General features: G+C 50.6%; 6 protein-coding genes across 6 annotated transcripts; 3 read left to right on the forward strand and 3 right to left on the reverse strand.

Annotated features, from left to right (window-relative positions):
* Positions 1-1,237: 1,237 nt before the first annotated feature.
* Positions 1,238-2,069, forward strand: BDW70DRAFT_159971 (uncharacterized protein; the record flags this gene model as incomplete). The annotated part of the gene is made up of 5 exons (XM_073740767.1): positions 1,238-1,434; positions 1,491-1,519; positions 1,578-1,704; positions 1,764-1,891; positions 1,969-2,069. 5 exons carry the CDS (start codon positions 1,238-1,240, stop codon positions 2,067-2,069), a joined length of 582 nt encoding a protein of 193 aa, XP_073595911.1.
* Positions 2,070-3,998: 1,929 nt separating this feature from the next.
* Positions 3,999-5,083, forward strand: BDW70DRAFT_136286 (alpha/beta fold hydrolase). Its single transcript, XM_073736835.1, has one exon. It carries the CDS (start codon positions 4,025-4,027, stop codon positions 4,940-4,942), a length of 918 nt encoding a protein of 305 aa, XP_073595912.1. The 5' UTR covers positions 3,999-4,024; the 3' UTR covers positions 4,943-5,083.
* Positions 5,084-5,666: 583 nt separating this feature from the next.
* Positions 5,667-6,347, reverse strand: BDW70DRAFT_150266 (CinA family protein; the record flags this gene model as incomplete). Its single annotated transcript, XM_073739128.1, has 4 exons — positions 5,667-5,826; positions 5,873-6,063; positions 6,123-6,197; positions 6,252-6,347. The coding sequence occupies 4 exons, from the start codon at positions 6,345-6,347 to the stop codon at positions 5,667-5,669; spliced, it is 522 nt and encodes a 173-aa protein (XP_073595913.1).
* A 497-nt stretch (positions 6,348-6,844) lies between these two features.
* BDW70DRAFT_159974 (uncharacterized protein) lies at positions 6,845-8,308 on the reverse strand (the record flags this gene model as incomplete). Its single annotated transcript, XM_073740768.1, has 5 exons — positions 6,845-7,003; positions 7,055-7,319; positions 7,515-7,790; positions 7,844-8,124; positions 8,177-8,308. 5 exons carry the CDS (start codon positions 8,306-8,308, stop codon positions 6,845-6,847), a joined length of 1,113 nt encoding a protein of 370 aa, XP_073595914.1.
* A 1,010-nt stretch (positions 8,309-9,318) lies between these two features.
* On the forward strand, positions 9,319-10,891 carry BDW70DRAFT_159975 (uncharacterized protein; the record flags this gene model as incomplete). Its single annotated transcript, XM_073740769.1, has 6 exons — positions 9,319-9,438; positions 9,495-9,599; positions 9,681-9,923; positions 10,017-10,208; positions 10,291-10,706; positions 10,756-10,891. The coding sequence occupies 6 exons, from the start codon at positions 9,319-9,321 to the stop codon at positions 10,889-10,891; spliced, it is 1,212 nt and encodes a 403-aa protein (XP_073595915.1).
* A 197-nt stretch (positions 10,892-11,088) lies between these two features.
* On the reverse strand, positions 11,089-12,531 carry BDW70DRAFT_150268 (glycoside hydrolase family 16 protein; the record flags this gene model as incomplete). The annotated part of the gene is made up of 3 exons (XM_073739129.1): positions 11,089-11,389; positions 11,445-12,317; positions 12,353-12,531. The coding sequence occupies 3 exons, from the start codon at positions 12,529-12,531 to the stop codon at positions 11,089-11,091; spliced, it is 1,353 nt and encodes a 450-aa protein (XP_073595916.1).
* Positions 12,532-13,639: the final 1,108 nt, after the last annotated feature.

The raw sequence follows: 13,639 nt of genomic DNA on the forward strand, positions 1-13,639 counted from the left end.
CATATAATAATGGGGTTAGGCCCTAGGTAGCATGGCATCTAGGCATCTAACCTAAGGCCCTAATCACTGAATAGTGGCAGGGCTGTGACAAGTACAATAATTTATGCTTATTGTCCGTGCGCCACCTTTTATAGCAATTTCCGCTTTATTGTATCACTGAAGACACTGGCCATGGTGGCGATGTTGATATATGACAACAGAAACACTATTGACACGTCATTACGTGGTCTTTTGATGTATTCGAAATATTTCAAAGCCAACTTCATGAGACGGAGACGGAGCTTCCTGACGCAAGCAGCGGCCGACCTTGTACAGGGAGTGTCTTAGTTCTGAACTCTTCGAATGGCGAGCCATAACAACCCGAGGTTTCATATTCAACTTGCCTAATACACACCTTGAAAGCTTCTAATATTAATGCACGTGGAGTGCGTTAGCGGGGATGTTGACTGTCTCAAACCGGAGCTTTCTTCTAGTATTTCTCGAAACGAGGCCGAAGCCTTCTTGCCCTCCGCTAGTGGTGGCACTTGAGCTCGTCCCATGGTGTCTTGGCAGATTTTCCGCGATTGACATCAATATACTACACTCATTAACCCTTACCATATCTTGAACGACATTGCGAGCTCCTAACGGAACTGATTGAGAAGAAATGTAAGATTCGTGGCGAGGACGCGTCCGTGGCCTTGCCTCTGTGCATCACCCAGAAGTTTCTATTTCCAAAGGATGCAGTAATCCCTACTACTCATGGGAGCGTGAAACTACTCCTACGGAGGGTGGGTACAGAGAGATGTTAGGCCCTTGCCCTCCGCTCCGCCTGCTGGTTGACAAAATACGTTATTCTCCGCCTGCTCCGACCTTGCGATGCATTCGAATCTACCTATTTAAGTCGAAATAAGGCGGAGCCTGGGAAGGGTCCAAGACTAAATGACGTGGAGTAGGAGCAGATGCAACATACTATGTTTCAAGTGCCCAGGAAAGCAAGTGATCTTCTCCCAAGCGCCCCAACAGTAAGACCTCAAACCAGACGATCCTTTGCCGATCCCTTCGGCATGAGACAACATTGCAATCAGCCCATTACTGCTGCTTGAGATACTTACAGTAGGAGCCAGATGAACTCACGAATATAAAAGGAAGCAGTCAGTCTGCAACTGCCTGCAGCAAGTCATCCTGAATCTCAAATTGGTCTGGTCCATCAGCAAAGCCAGCAAAGCCAAACGTCTTATCACTCAACTATTTCAAAATGCATCTTCTGTCCATCCTCAGCGCTTTGGCTCTTACGCCTGGCGTGCTCTCGTCTTCGTCTACAGTCCATAAAGGACTTGTAGCCAGGGATGGTAGCCGCGGAAATGATACTATTACGGGCCTGGGAGCTCGCAAGCAGGCGGTGCTGGACGCTGGTGGCAATACTCGCGATCTAGCGATTGCGATGCTGGAGACGTAGGTCTATTCCACGCATTCCTCTCGGTACCAGCGAGATGGCTTACTCTTAACAGCAATACTATGACGACGGATTATACATACGGTAGGTGCAAACGAATTGCAGCTTGTCAGATGCCAATTACTCACAATTATACTCACAGGAGACGGTAAGACCGGCGACTCCACAAACTTCGGTATCTTCAAACAGAATTGGTACATGCTGCGGCATTCCGCGTCCGATTTTCTGGGACAGACCGTCGATCAGGTTGATAACGGTGCCATTCTCAAGTAAGCTCTTGAACCATAAGCAAGCAAACCATACTATCCTCACTGACGCCCACTGCTAGCTCCGACTTGGGCAAAGACGTCCAAGCTCGCCATGAAGGCGAAGAGAAATATGGCTATGAAACCTGGTTCGCCGGCCACCGCAATGGAGAGAGTGGCGTGCAGAACCCTGGCACAGACGACATCAAGGGTAAGTTTCTTTTGACGTACTAGACGAGAAATATTCTATAATCAAATTGGTGGCCGCTAAACTTACATGTTCAATAGCATATATCGATGCTGTGGCGTGGATCCAGCAGCAGATTGAGAGCGACAAGAAGTATCAGTCTGACGATACTCGGTTCTGGGTTGACGTTCACGCGATTTAGGGCTTGTCTGATGCGCCATTTTTCCTATCTGTGGCTGCATTCACTATTCTCTGGTTTTAGCAGAGTACACCTCTATTGTGTTACATTCTTTTGACTTCACATTCTTGACTTTACACTCCTTTTGACTTGTCCTGTTCAGTCTTAAGTTCTTGTGATTTAACCTGAAATTACCACTTACATCGCAAAAGAACTTGGGAAATATAACAGCATATAGAGAGAAAGCACAGCGTCCTGACTATGGTATTATACGCTGTCACAGCCTTAGCGCTCTACTGCAGGTAGATCATCTACTAGTATTTAGGAATAAGACCATGATAGTATCTCAGTTCTTGTTTTTGGCTGTGGAATCGCCGGCCTCCGCTATATCTTGCTGATATATACACGGAGGCTCAGTAGCTGATAGAGCCAATCTATACTCACTCACCATTTAAGAACCTTCAATATCAGACTAGCGCAGGTACAAACCGCGTGGCGCGATATAAAGATTGGCATAGCTACAAGGCAGCCTATCTAGGATAGCCACGTAATCCCATTGGGCCCGAGTGTTATGTCTGATATTCTCCAGCTGGCTCAGATTCAAACCTGCAAGTAAGTCTAGACTATATATGCATCAACTAAGCCGTATTAACTCTGCATAGGTAGTCTCCAGGGTTTATTTGAGGCCCGTGGTTATGTGTGGCCTAAGGCAGACATTGCCCGAATAGTAACAGATATGAATCCAAGACTGATCGTAACGCCACACTGGAGATACTTCCGCGTCATTGCTTAAACTTTCTAGCGAATGAGCGAGACTTGATGTCATCAGGCTAGTAGATTAGTAAATCATGAGGCCAGTCAGTCTCCATCCCCCGCCGTGTCGATCCGTCGGATTGCCTTCCGCCTCCTCCGCCTATGCAATGCTGTTTCGGCTTAGTTCGGAGCACAAATTTCTCGTCGAGCGCGCGAAATGGATGACCTTACCCTTGCTCATAATGTGTATGCGGAGAGGCAATACTCAGCGTTGCAGACGGCGGAACAAACATGGCAGAAAGATGCTCATAGCTTTTTCCTGAAAGTCAGTTAAGACCTGATATTAACAGTATAGATCCTGTGCCAATACCTATAGAGGCGCGGTTGGAAGCAGCCTGTATATTTCGAAAGCATCATACCCTTTTAGCTCAGTTTATTAAAGACAGACATATTTTATGCAGAGTAACATGTGATGGTTAGAGTCCAAAGCTACTCTTCTTTCGGCCTTGGGCAGTTTGTATACTCACTAAGTGGGCAAGATTTCTATAGCCGAAACGTCTGTCGCGGCGTTTCAGGAAGATCAATTTTCAGGCAGTTCTGCTTGTGCTAGAAGTGAGGTCTATGGCGGCGACAAGCCAGGCTGAAACTAGGACTGTTATCTAGGCCGCCTATCAAGGATATGTGCAGGCCGCTCTAACCGGATGATGGACTCGCCCGGTATTTTGGTCTAGGGAATCAATAAATAAATAGTCCTCTAGCTGGATGATATCACCATAACAAAAAAGAATAAACGAAAGATATGCAGGTATGACGGGTCAGCAGCCTTGAGGACTCTATCAAGAAGGGCTGGCGCTGAACAGCTGCTTGATATCTGAATTGGTACGATCATTTATCTCACTGTGGAAGCCCACCCATGCCTAGCCCTAGGATGTTCCAAAGTATTGCCTACTCTGGGTTTTATATCTTCTCTATCAGGGTACCATCCAGATTGACGGGTTGGAATACGCTCTTTTGCATTTCTTTGCTCAAAGCAGTACTGTATCCTTTCTCAGGGGCTAGACAGATTGTTATACCTGCATCTGGTATAACAGGGTGAGGGTGTTCTTGGAACAATTTTTATGATGTTAGTCAGCATCTGTTTTGTGCCATCATTCTAAGCGGATGCCAACAGCTTCTCCAACCACCGACCGTCCTTTCGACCTTTATCCACAACCCCTCAACCAACAATGTCCTCGAACCTGATTGTTCTTCCCCGTCCAGGGCAGGTAAAAACTGGCCAGGCAATCCTCGGTCCTTCCGAAGCCGCTTTCGTGAGAACTTTCGGCCAACTCTTGCCAGCGGCGTCCTATCTGAACACTCGGAACGGCAGAATCGCCTACTACAATCAGTCACCTACAACGAACGACGCTGCAGCAACGATTCGCCGGGTCTTATTTATTCATGGAGTCCAGACTCCTGCCATTGGACTGCAGCCATTATCAAAGGTGCTCTCTTCGCGCTTTCCGTCTGCTCAATGTGTTCTTGTTGATCTGTGGGGCCACGGGCTTACAGACACACCCTTTGCACCCCACGACCCGGCCCTCTTTCACCAGCTCATCGAAGACTTGATGACGCATCTGGGTTGGCGCGATGCTCACATGATCGGGTACTCCTTTGGTGGATCGACAACGGCCACGTTCGCTGCTGCGCGGCCTGATCGTGTCTCGTCTATGGTGCTTGTCGCACCTGCAGGTCTCTTACGCGAGGCTCATTTCACAGACGAACAGAAAGGCTATCTCCGCAGCAGCGATGGCGGGCTGGAAGAGGCTGCAAAGGACTGGATTCTAGAGTTCCTCGAGGGGGAACGGTTGACCGTGCCATCCAACTGGGAGGAGAAAGTCGCACGGGGCGAGGTCGTCGCGGAGGCTGTCCGAGACTGGGAGCTGAAAAATCATCCGGGACATCAGGCAAGCGTGGTTGGCGTGTTTCGGGATGGAGGGGTGCTTGACAGACACGCCGAGTTCCTTCGAGCTGCAAAAGGTGGTGTTCCAGCGTTATGTGTCCTCGGGGAGACAGACGATATTTGTAAGGCTGAGGATCTCTACGAAGTCGGGTTGAAGAATGTCGCCGTGGTTCTCGGTGTAGGACACGGCGTCGTCAGATAACGAGTACCAGAGGTTGCTCACCTGATTGACACTTTCTGGAGAAATCTGTAGTCATCACGAGTCTTGAAGAACGAGCATCGTCTTAGGTGTCCTTTCTGTGTTTTACAGCTCGGCTAGACACCAGACTTTGCAAGGTTGTACCATTGAGCACCATATTACTCCCCTCGCTTAACCCCCCCCCAAAAGGTCACCGTGAGTAGCTCCAGAATAGTGAAGAGAATTCATTGCGCTGGCGCTATGGATTTCCTTGGAAATCTGACGGCTTGCCAGTCCAATTCACACACGGTTAGTGACAGCCATAGAATTGGCTGGCTTCACGGGATCCCGGCCCTTGGAGCTCAGCAGATCGAGGCTGGCAACTCTCATGAGTAGTAGATAGACCCCGGAATGGTCGATATGGGCGCAATGGTTGTGGAGTACCACAGCTTTACATGATTATTCTGGCATGGATATCAACGAGGACATCCTGAGTGTTCTTATTGCTAGTTATGTAGGGCACGAACCCAAAGACAAAGAAAAGAAAGACAGAAAAATGGAAAGGAAAAATGAATAAACAGAAAAATATAAAATAATCATTAACAACCCCATTCCAAGGATTCAGCCCTTGTTTTTTTGCGCTGCACTGGCCCAAATATCCACTCTGCCCTCCATCCTCCAAAATCAAGTCAATGGTGTAACGTATGCTTCCGTATTCTACCCATTATCCACCTGGACATTATGAATACTAGAGGGCAGGCGTTACAGACTGTGATATCACCTCCTTCAGCAACTGCAACGACTCTCTTGCAAACGCCACCATGTTCTGCGCCCGATCGCTGCTCCCAGTCTCAACCTCCCGCGTCTGGTTCCCATTCGCCGTCGACACGGCCACCGCCACATAGCCACTTGTACCTTAGTAAACTGCCAGCTCTTAAGGCAATCTGTACTTACGGGGTCCGGTTCCTCGTCGTCCCTCCAGTCGGTCCCGCCGTGCCGCTCTCGCTTACCGCATAAGTGGATTCCAAGGTGCGACGAGTATGGTCGGCCATCTGGCCGACTATCTCAGTCGTGGGGCCCCTGTACTTCTCGCGGTCTGCTTGCGTCCAACCGGCAAATGCAAGGCGTGATTTCAGGGTGTACACCTCGGCAGGTTAGTGTGGGCACGTCAACTAGCAATTGGAAGGTCGGTTGAGTATCATACAGTCAACCCGCCTTTATAGACGGCCGATGCTCCTGGAACAGAGAGAAGACATGCCGATATCAGGCCCCCGGCCGCCTGGAGAGATCAGAGCTTGCCCTCGGCTCTGCAGATACGGGGTAGGCTACGCACCGTCTCGGCAACTGAGACGGTCTCCCTCCTTGCCTTGAGGAGCTCGACGACCTCCTGGGCGAGCGGCTGGAGACTGGATGGAGGGAATTCTGCCATTTCAATTTTGTCTTGTTGAGTACTTTTGTATATATGAGAGCAAGCTCGAGGACTCAGGTGTCGAGTAAGGTATCCTGATCCAAACCCCACCGCGGGGTAAAGCCTTGACTAAGCGAATGCTCCATAAAAATAGCCTCTGCAGCCAATGAGGTGTATTTCTTCTCTAATTGTTTTTATAAAAGAATTTATATATTCTATGGATTCCATATACTTGCCATATCCTTCCTTGCAGGTTCTTCATATCCCTTCATCGGGTGTTGCTCTTTCATTCAACTGTTTTCGTTATCCGTCTCTCTATGTAGCCACATTCGTGCAATGTGTTCAGGTTCCATACCGCATACAGCTTGCTAATTTAGGAAAAATTACGAATCGACTCCTGCCGAGACGTAAAATCTTTGCGATCGGGGTCAACGGTTACCCTCTGCGTCACAAGGTCATCTCCATCGATTCCCAGTCCGCCTCCGCGAATTGAGATTGATTCCAGTTCCCAAAGACCGCTAGAAGGGTGAACGGGATAGTGAACCCCACAATGCGAAGCCGAAGATCATCTGGTTCAGGTTGGGCCAGTGGGTTGCACCGACGGCATAGGCAATCGTGCTGCCCATCGACTCCCAATATTTCAGAATACCGGTTGTTCGGGCAACATCGCCGTCGGCCTGGGCGCCCTTGATCTCAGCCATCAGCCGTTAGATGTATGTTTGGAGCACCTCGTAGAAGAACCGGAAGAACATATAGATTGTAAAGGCTGAGTTGAAGAATGGGCCGTCACCTAGGTCGAAAGCGGGTGGCTCAGACATGCGGCAGAGTTTCGTTTGCACGACTGCATTCAAGATCCACGTCGCGGTGACGAGGACGATGATGTAGACGGCCTTGGATCGGGTTTCACGCGAGAAGTACTTGAGGTCCAGGATGGTTCCTGTGGTCAGATTGGCTGTCGCGCCAACAACCGCCGTTAAAAAGGATGCCAGAGCTCTTGAACGAACAGTGAAATACGCTGATTCCGTCAGTTCTGGTCAAACCATTCCATTGAGATAGAAAGACATAAGAGGATGAGGGGAAAGAGAAGGAAGAAAGAGAAGTGAGAGGTATGCATACAGGTTAAGTAGTTTCCTTGATATGTCGCTCCAAACTGGCCTGCAAGGAACACGGTGATGAGCAACAGCATACATTTTATTCCGAAGCTGTTTCCAAACGGCACGGGCCTCAATGGCCAGGCTTGACTTCTTCATGTACGGAATCTTGGTGCCATTACTTCGGACAACGTCTTGCGGTTTGGAGAAGAGCAGCGCAAACGGGGTACCCAGGGACGAGATGGCCACCAGCCCAAGGTAGGTGGTGTAGGCGACTTTGCCCACATGTGCTGTGTTTACATTGAGTGCAAGCGATATCGCACCGCCAACGAGCGGTCCCATTTGCCGGATACCCATCCAGATGGCAACGTAGCTGTATCAATGTCAGTTTAGAGCAATCTCGACTGAGCACCGGGTGTAGCCTACCGCCCCCTTTTATCCTCCTCTGGGTATCCAACCGCGATGGCGGCCTCGCTCGCCCACAGTAGGGATGCGCCAATTCCACAGAGAGCGACCCCCAGCAGAAGAAACCGCTCGCTCCCGTAGCGATTGTTGCAGTAGAGGCCAGCCGCGTAAGTTGTATAGAACGCAGCGCCGATGAACAATGTCCATGTCGCGGTAATCTTACTGCTCACGCCTCCAACAAGAAAGCAGCCCACTGACATCAGCCCGTACGTCAGTGCATTCGCCGCATTGTTTAAAAAGGGCTGCGATTGAATGTCAGCGGAATTCTCACCCAGTGGCCCGGCAGTGACTTACGCTGGCGTTCCCTCCCGCTCCCAGATTATTCAAGGCAGTCCAGATTCCAGGCTCGCAAAACGCGACCAGCCCAACGATGATGATCTGGAACAGACATGACCGGTAGAACCGGGCGATATGATTGAGAATCATGGTTGAGGCGAGATACCGCGCGGGACTGTGAAAGAGCAGGCTGGCAGAAGCTTTTATCTGGGCCAGCAAGGAGCACGTCAGGACCCATTCCAAACGTGATATCCTTGCTGGAATCAGGATCTCTATTATCAAGCTCCACGGTAGCATGGCAGCCTATTATGCAGCTTGTATGAAGTTTCGAAGGCATGTCTATAAGCACGTCATGCTCCACATGTATGGCACATTCCTCAAGCCTCGGTACCCCCAAGCTGACCTGATGAGGATTGTTTTTTATCCTTCTCGATACTGGACTGCTTATCAAATATATCTTTAGTCACTCCTAAAGCCTTTGTACTTACTCAACAACTACCTCAGATTTCAAAATGCCGTGACCAGATCTCATAGTGCTGAGCCCAACCAGGGGCTCGGCATAGTGTCGATGACAGCTTTTCACGACCCGATTTGCACATTGGCTTACCCCAATTCTAGCCTCACATCAGACTGCACGCCGAAACCAGCTGCTTAATGAAGATTGTTTCTCTTCGCTGCCCATTAAGTTTTGGACGGCAGAAGAATATACTCGCTTCCTCGCTTCTACTCTTGCGCTCGGTAGCATCCGTGATTAAGTTTCTTAGGGCAGATCGTAGACCTTTTCAACTCATATTGTCCCGCCGTAGTAATTCCATATGTATCATATGGTATTTTCATAACAGTGTCGCCGAACATGTAGCCTACTGTAGTGTGGCTGCCGGGCCAGGCCCTACAAGGTGAAGTATCCTTGCCGGCAAGACCGTCGGTCTCTTCTATTCTAATGACAATCTGGTTCAGTAATTATCGCAATCTTAGCTAAGTCCTCATATTATCCAAGCGCTATTGTTAGGGTATTAATTTCCCCCACCACCCGACAGTTTGCGGAGGTAAGCCTTCTTCACTTTGTTACGGATACAAATATATATATTTCAACAAATCATGCCAACAGACCATATTCTTGGCATCCAAATCACCTGACCCAGCGATTTTCTCTGCTCAGTATGTCGATTGTCTATTCATCTTCGTATGCTCACCATCTCCTTACCATGATTGAAGCGCACAAGCTGCCGAAGCGCCGGGGCCGTATAGCTCGCTCCTGCGATGCGTGCTATCTTCGAAAGGTGCTCACTGATCGAGTATCCCGGTCTAGCTCGACTAGCTCACTAATCCACTGCAGATCAAGTGCGATGCGGCGACGCCAAAGTGTGACTGGTGCTCTCATCATGATCTAGACTGTACCTTTACCCGGCTCTCTAGATTGCCTGACGCGGCAGCTGCAAAGGTACCGTCTGGCCGAGAAGGACTGGTTGAGACCTTTGCCCCTGCCTTCGCCCACAATATACAGCTTGCCGGTCGCTACTAGGGAAGCATCTGCACATTCGATGGCACCCCCTTCTTTTCGAAATGGGGACGTGATTGGGTTTATCACTGCACCGGCGAGATCTTCCACCCCGAGTACCTCCAACCAGCTGAGCCGGCTGCGCAGCTCCCTTCAACGACGACGGGCTTCGACCTCCCTTTACCTGATTGGACGTTTCTTTATGAAAAGATCCAGCAGTACCAGGCGTCGCAACTTGGCCTCCTTTTCCTTGTCATTGATCGCTCGGTGTACGACAGCACTATCGATGCCGCTTACTGTCAAAAGTACTCCGCCCTGACGTATCAATCTCTGATTCGAGCAAGCTGACAGGGATAATAGTGTCTTTGTGCCCAGGGGCTAGCCGGAGATTTTTATACCGTGGACCAGCTGCTCTCAGCTGCCGTGCGGTACGCTTGCTACCTGAAAGGGCATGTCTCCCCTTGCGCAGTATGGGAGAATCCCTCTGATGCCGATCGCCATACCCGGACACTTTTCTGGATCGTCTACGTCTACGATAAGGGGCTCAGCATGGTGACAGGGCTGCCGCCGAGACTGGACGATGCACAATGCGATCTGGGCCTTGGGCACTTTCACCATGGTGACCCCTATCTAGGGTCCGACCTCCACGCCTACGTTTTACCTCGCTTTTCTCCAGTCCCGGGTCCAGAGAGAGTTATATTCACCACAAGCGCTCCAAAAGAGCGAGGCTGATCTGATTCGAACAATCCGGGACTTGGATCGTGAACTAGACGAGTGGGAGCAGCCACTTCAGTCAACGAACCAGCCCTCCGCGCATTCCGGCGGAGGATATTCCCAGCAATATATCGACATGCGACTATCCGTCTTCCAGTTACAGTATTACCACTGCACGGTCATGATACATCAAGCGAGCAGTTGCTGTGTCTCCTGGGTGCAAAATCAGAAGGCTCGCGGGCCCGGTTCTAGTCTTGCCGTCGCGGTCACAGCGAGCCGCTCCCTGCTGCAGCAGTTTGTTGGCTCATGTCTAGCTCTTGGGCCGGCCAATCTTCTGTATGTCCACCCCGGCGCATGTGATTGGTAATCTAACAGTTCCTCCCAGGTTCTCCATTTCGTACTTCGTCCAGGCGATTATTGTTTTGTTCTGCAACATTCTATCTAACCCGCTAGACGAGAGTAGCCAGGGCGATCTACAACTATCGGGTCCATCCCATCTTTTCTGGAACAGCAGCCGCTGAAGGGACTACAATGTCCTATGCCGCCAGGGTAAACTCTGCTCGCAAAATTATTTCAGAATTGGAACGCCTCGCCCAGTGCGCTATCAAAGGTCAAACCAACAACTACAGTGTCTATCTACAAAGTAAGATCCTCGCCCCTATAAAGCATGTCTATCCATGGTGACGAAAAGAAAAAAGAAAAAGCTGAAGACGACTCTTTAAGGTCGTTGATTGAGCGGTCTATAGCTCGCAGTCCAATCGCTCTGCCTCCATTGTTTCTTCAGAGTGTCCATCTCGGTGGCGGACGTGTTCTGTGATCCTTCCGCCAGCGCGTGTTCCAGGCGGCCCTGCCGGCGTTTGCGGATGCAGAAGAGCACAAATCCAGCGATAGCCAAGGCGCCGGCAACAGCAGCACCGCAGTATACTCCGATATGGGCCGCGGTAGGAAGCTCGTCCCACTTCTCGGACAGTGACTTGGAAGGCGCCTTATTAATCTCTGTTTTCGCGGTCGAGTTTCCACTGTCGGGGTCAGCCACTCGGTCTGAGATTGGTGTCATGTACAGCAGAGACTGACCTAACGATATTAATACTATCGTATGAGCCCGAGTGTCCAGTATAGGTATATTCCTTGGCGCTTTGGAAGTCCTTGACTCTAACCCGTTGCACGGTCATTGTGAAAGGGAGGTCCGACCAGTCAACAAGGCCGCCGGCCCATTCGATATTTCCTATCGACTGCGTCGGGAGCCCGGCGGGCCAGAGGCTGATCTTGACCCGGCAAGGAGTCTGCGGATAGTTCTTGCCGTAGACCGTCAACGGCTCAGAGTAGTTGACTGTCCGCATCAGCTCCCCGTCAATCCACCACTCCAGACGGTCCTTATCCCAGTAGGTGGTGTAGTTGTGGAACTCAGTATCCGCATTCGCCGCCGGATGGAATCCGCCTCGATCGCTTGTCGTTGTGTTCCCCTTGCCAAAGAAGTTAGACTGCACCTCGCTCGTATTATAACCAACCCACTCCCAATCGATCTCATCCAGATCGTCGGACTGGAGAACCACGCTGCTGATGATCCCGGCGCCCTTGGCCATCTTGACATGCGCCTCCACCACGCCGAAAAAGATGTAGAAGTTCGACTGCAACAGGGTCGACGCATTCTCCGTCTTGATCGAGAACTCGGCGCCTTCGGAAGTATAGTCAGGGGTCCCGGTCGTCATGTTCCAGAGAGCATCATCGAGCGTGGAGTTGAACCACCAGGTATGCTCGGTGCCCAGCGCAGGGTCAGCAGGACAGGTGCTGTTGAGGGGGTTGCAGTCGGTCTGCTCATCAGCGACTGCGACCAGGGCGAGGGTCAACAAGACCCAGAGGGATTGGATCAGAGTCATGGCGATGGCGTCCCGGCGGTTCGCTGTCGGAGGAGGGGGATAGAGTGGGAGGCGGTGGTGAAGCAGCCGACTGGATGGAAGTGATCATGAAACATAGTGAGAGACGGCTTGTATGCCTCAGTCGAGGTCGGGGTGAACCCCTTTTCCGGACTGGAAATCATGATGCCTTGCGAGCTGTCAAATTTGCCTGCGTGTAGTTCGGCCTTCGGTTCCTGATCAATCCAGTTCCACTTCGCCAAACCATGGATTACTCCGAAGCTTAGCCGGATCCAGCCAGGACGCATCTTGACTAAGCGGTGAATTCCAGCCCGCTGGACCGAATAGGCCTAGCCAGTGGGTCTGCCCGCGTGGCCGTGCCTGCTGCCGATCCGATTCAGCCGAAGACCACGTAAGACAAGACATACTCTATACCCTATAGAGTTGCTTGGCTTGCACTAATTTTATTTTTGTTTGCTGCTCTCTTACGGCCAGGTCCACAGCAGGAGATGACTAACACCGTTCCTCGCTAGGGTGACCATCTCTCCCCTTTAAAAAACAAACTTCATCGAAAACACTCATCTGGGCAGCTCGAATGCACTTGACCATGTTCTAGATCATTTACCCTCGCAACTTTCCTATGCGATGTCGCTGTTCTCATGCCCTCGGTCGACAAGTCAACTTTCTCGACAAGTTTTATTGGGGTAGGGTCTGTGTGAGGGGCATTATCCGGCTCTATTGGCGCGCACATACGGTATGTATAAGACGCAATCTACTGTTTTCACCGAGTCTGTGTCCGTAATAGATGGTTTACTACCGCTATGGCTGATTTTGGGTTGTCGAGATACTGAAAGATATCAGCGGGCGCTTGTTGTTAGGGCTGAGGTTCTACGGGAGAGAGATCATCCCATTGCTTTATACGACAACCATGACCAAATTCGGTGGTAATGACAGACGGAGGTGATCCAACAACAGAATAACAAGAGGAACATGCGGTAATAAGAAAAGCACAAGCCGGCACATGAAGAGGGTGGTGTGCTGTAATGGGACCGAGAGGAGCTGGGACTGAAAGTATAGGCTCACCAAGGGTTTTGTTCTTGGGTGTGGATCATCTTTCCTTCTGATAGTTTGAGACATCATTCGTGCATCCAGGGGGTTCCTTCAGACTTCGACTGCCAGTCGTCAGGAGCCAAGCCTTTCAACATCTGCTCAATTGCCGTGCTGCCTCAATCCGGTTTGCAGAACGGATCCTTTCTCCATCGACCTTAGCGCCGCCAATCATCTACTCAAAAGCAGCTTCTTCAAGGCTGACGAGGCTGGTTATCCAGGTGGCGCGAGTCGTCCTTGGCGGAAAGCTCGACGCAGTGGAGGGGGTTATCATGATTAACAAGTACTACAGTGCAAGTGCTTCTCATG

This window comes from Aspergillus foveolatus (assembly GCF_047715535.1).
Source record: "Aspergillus foveolatus strain CBS 279.81 unplaced genomic scaffold BDW70scaffold_24, whole genome shotgun sequence".
In the NCBI taxonomy this organism is placed as follows: domain Eukaryota; kingdom Fungi; phylum Ascomycota; class Eurotiomycetes; order Eurotiales; family Aspergillaceae; genus Aspergillus; species Aspergillus foveolatus.

Excerpts from the sequence above, each read along its gene's own strand:
- BDW70DRAFT_136286 (XM_073736835.1), top strand. The coding sequence starts at position 4,025 with ATGTCCTCGAACCTGATTGTTCTTCCCCGTCCAGGGCAGGTAAAAACT.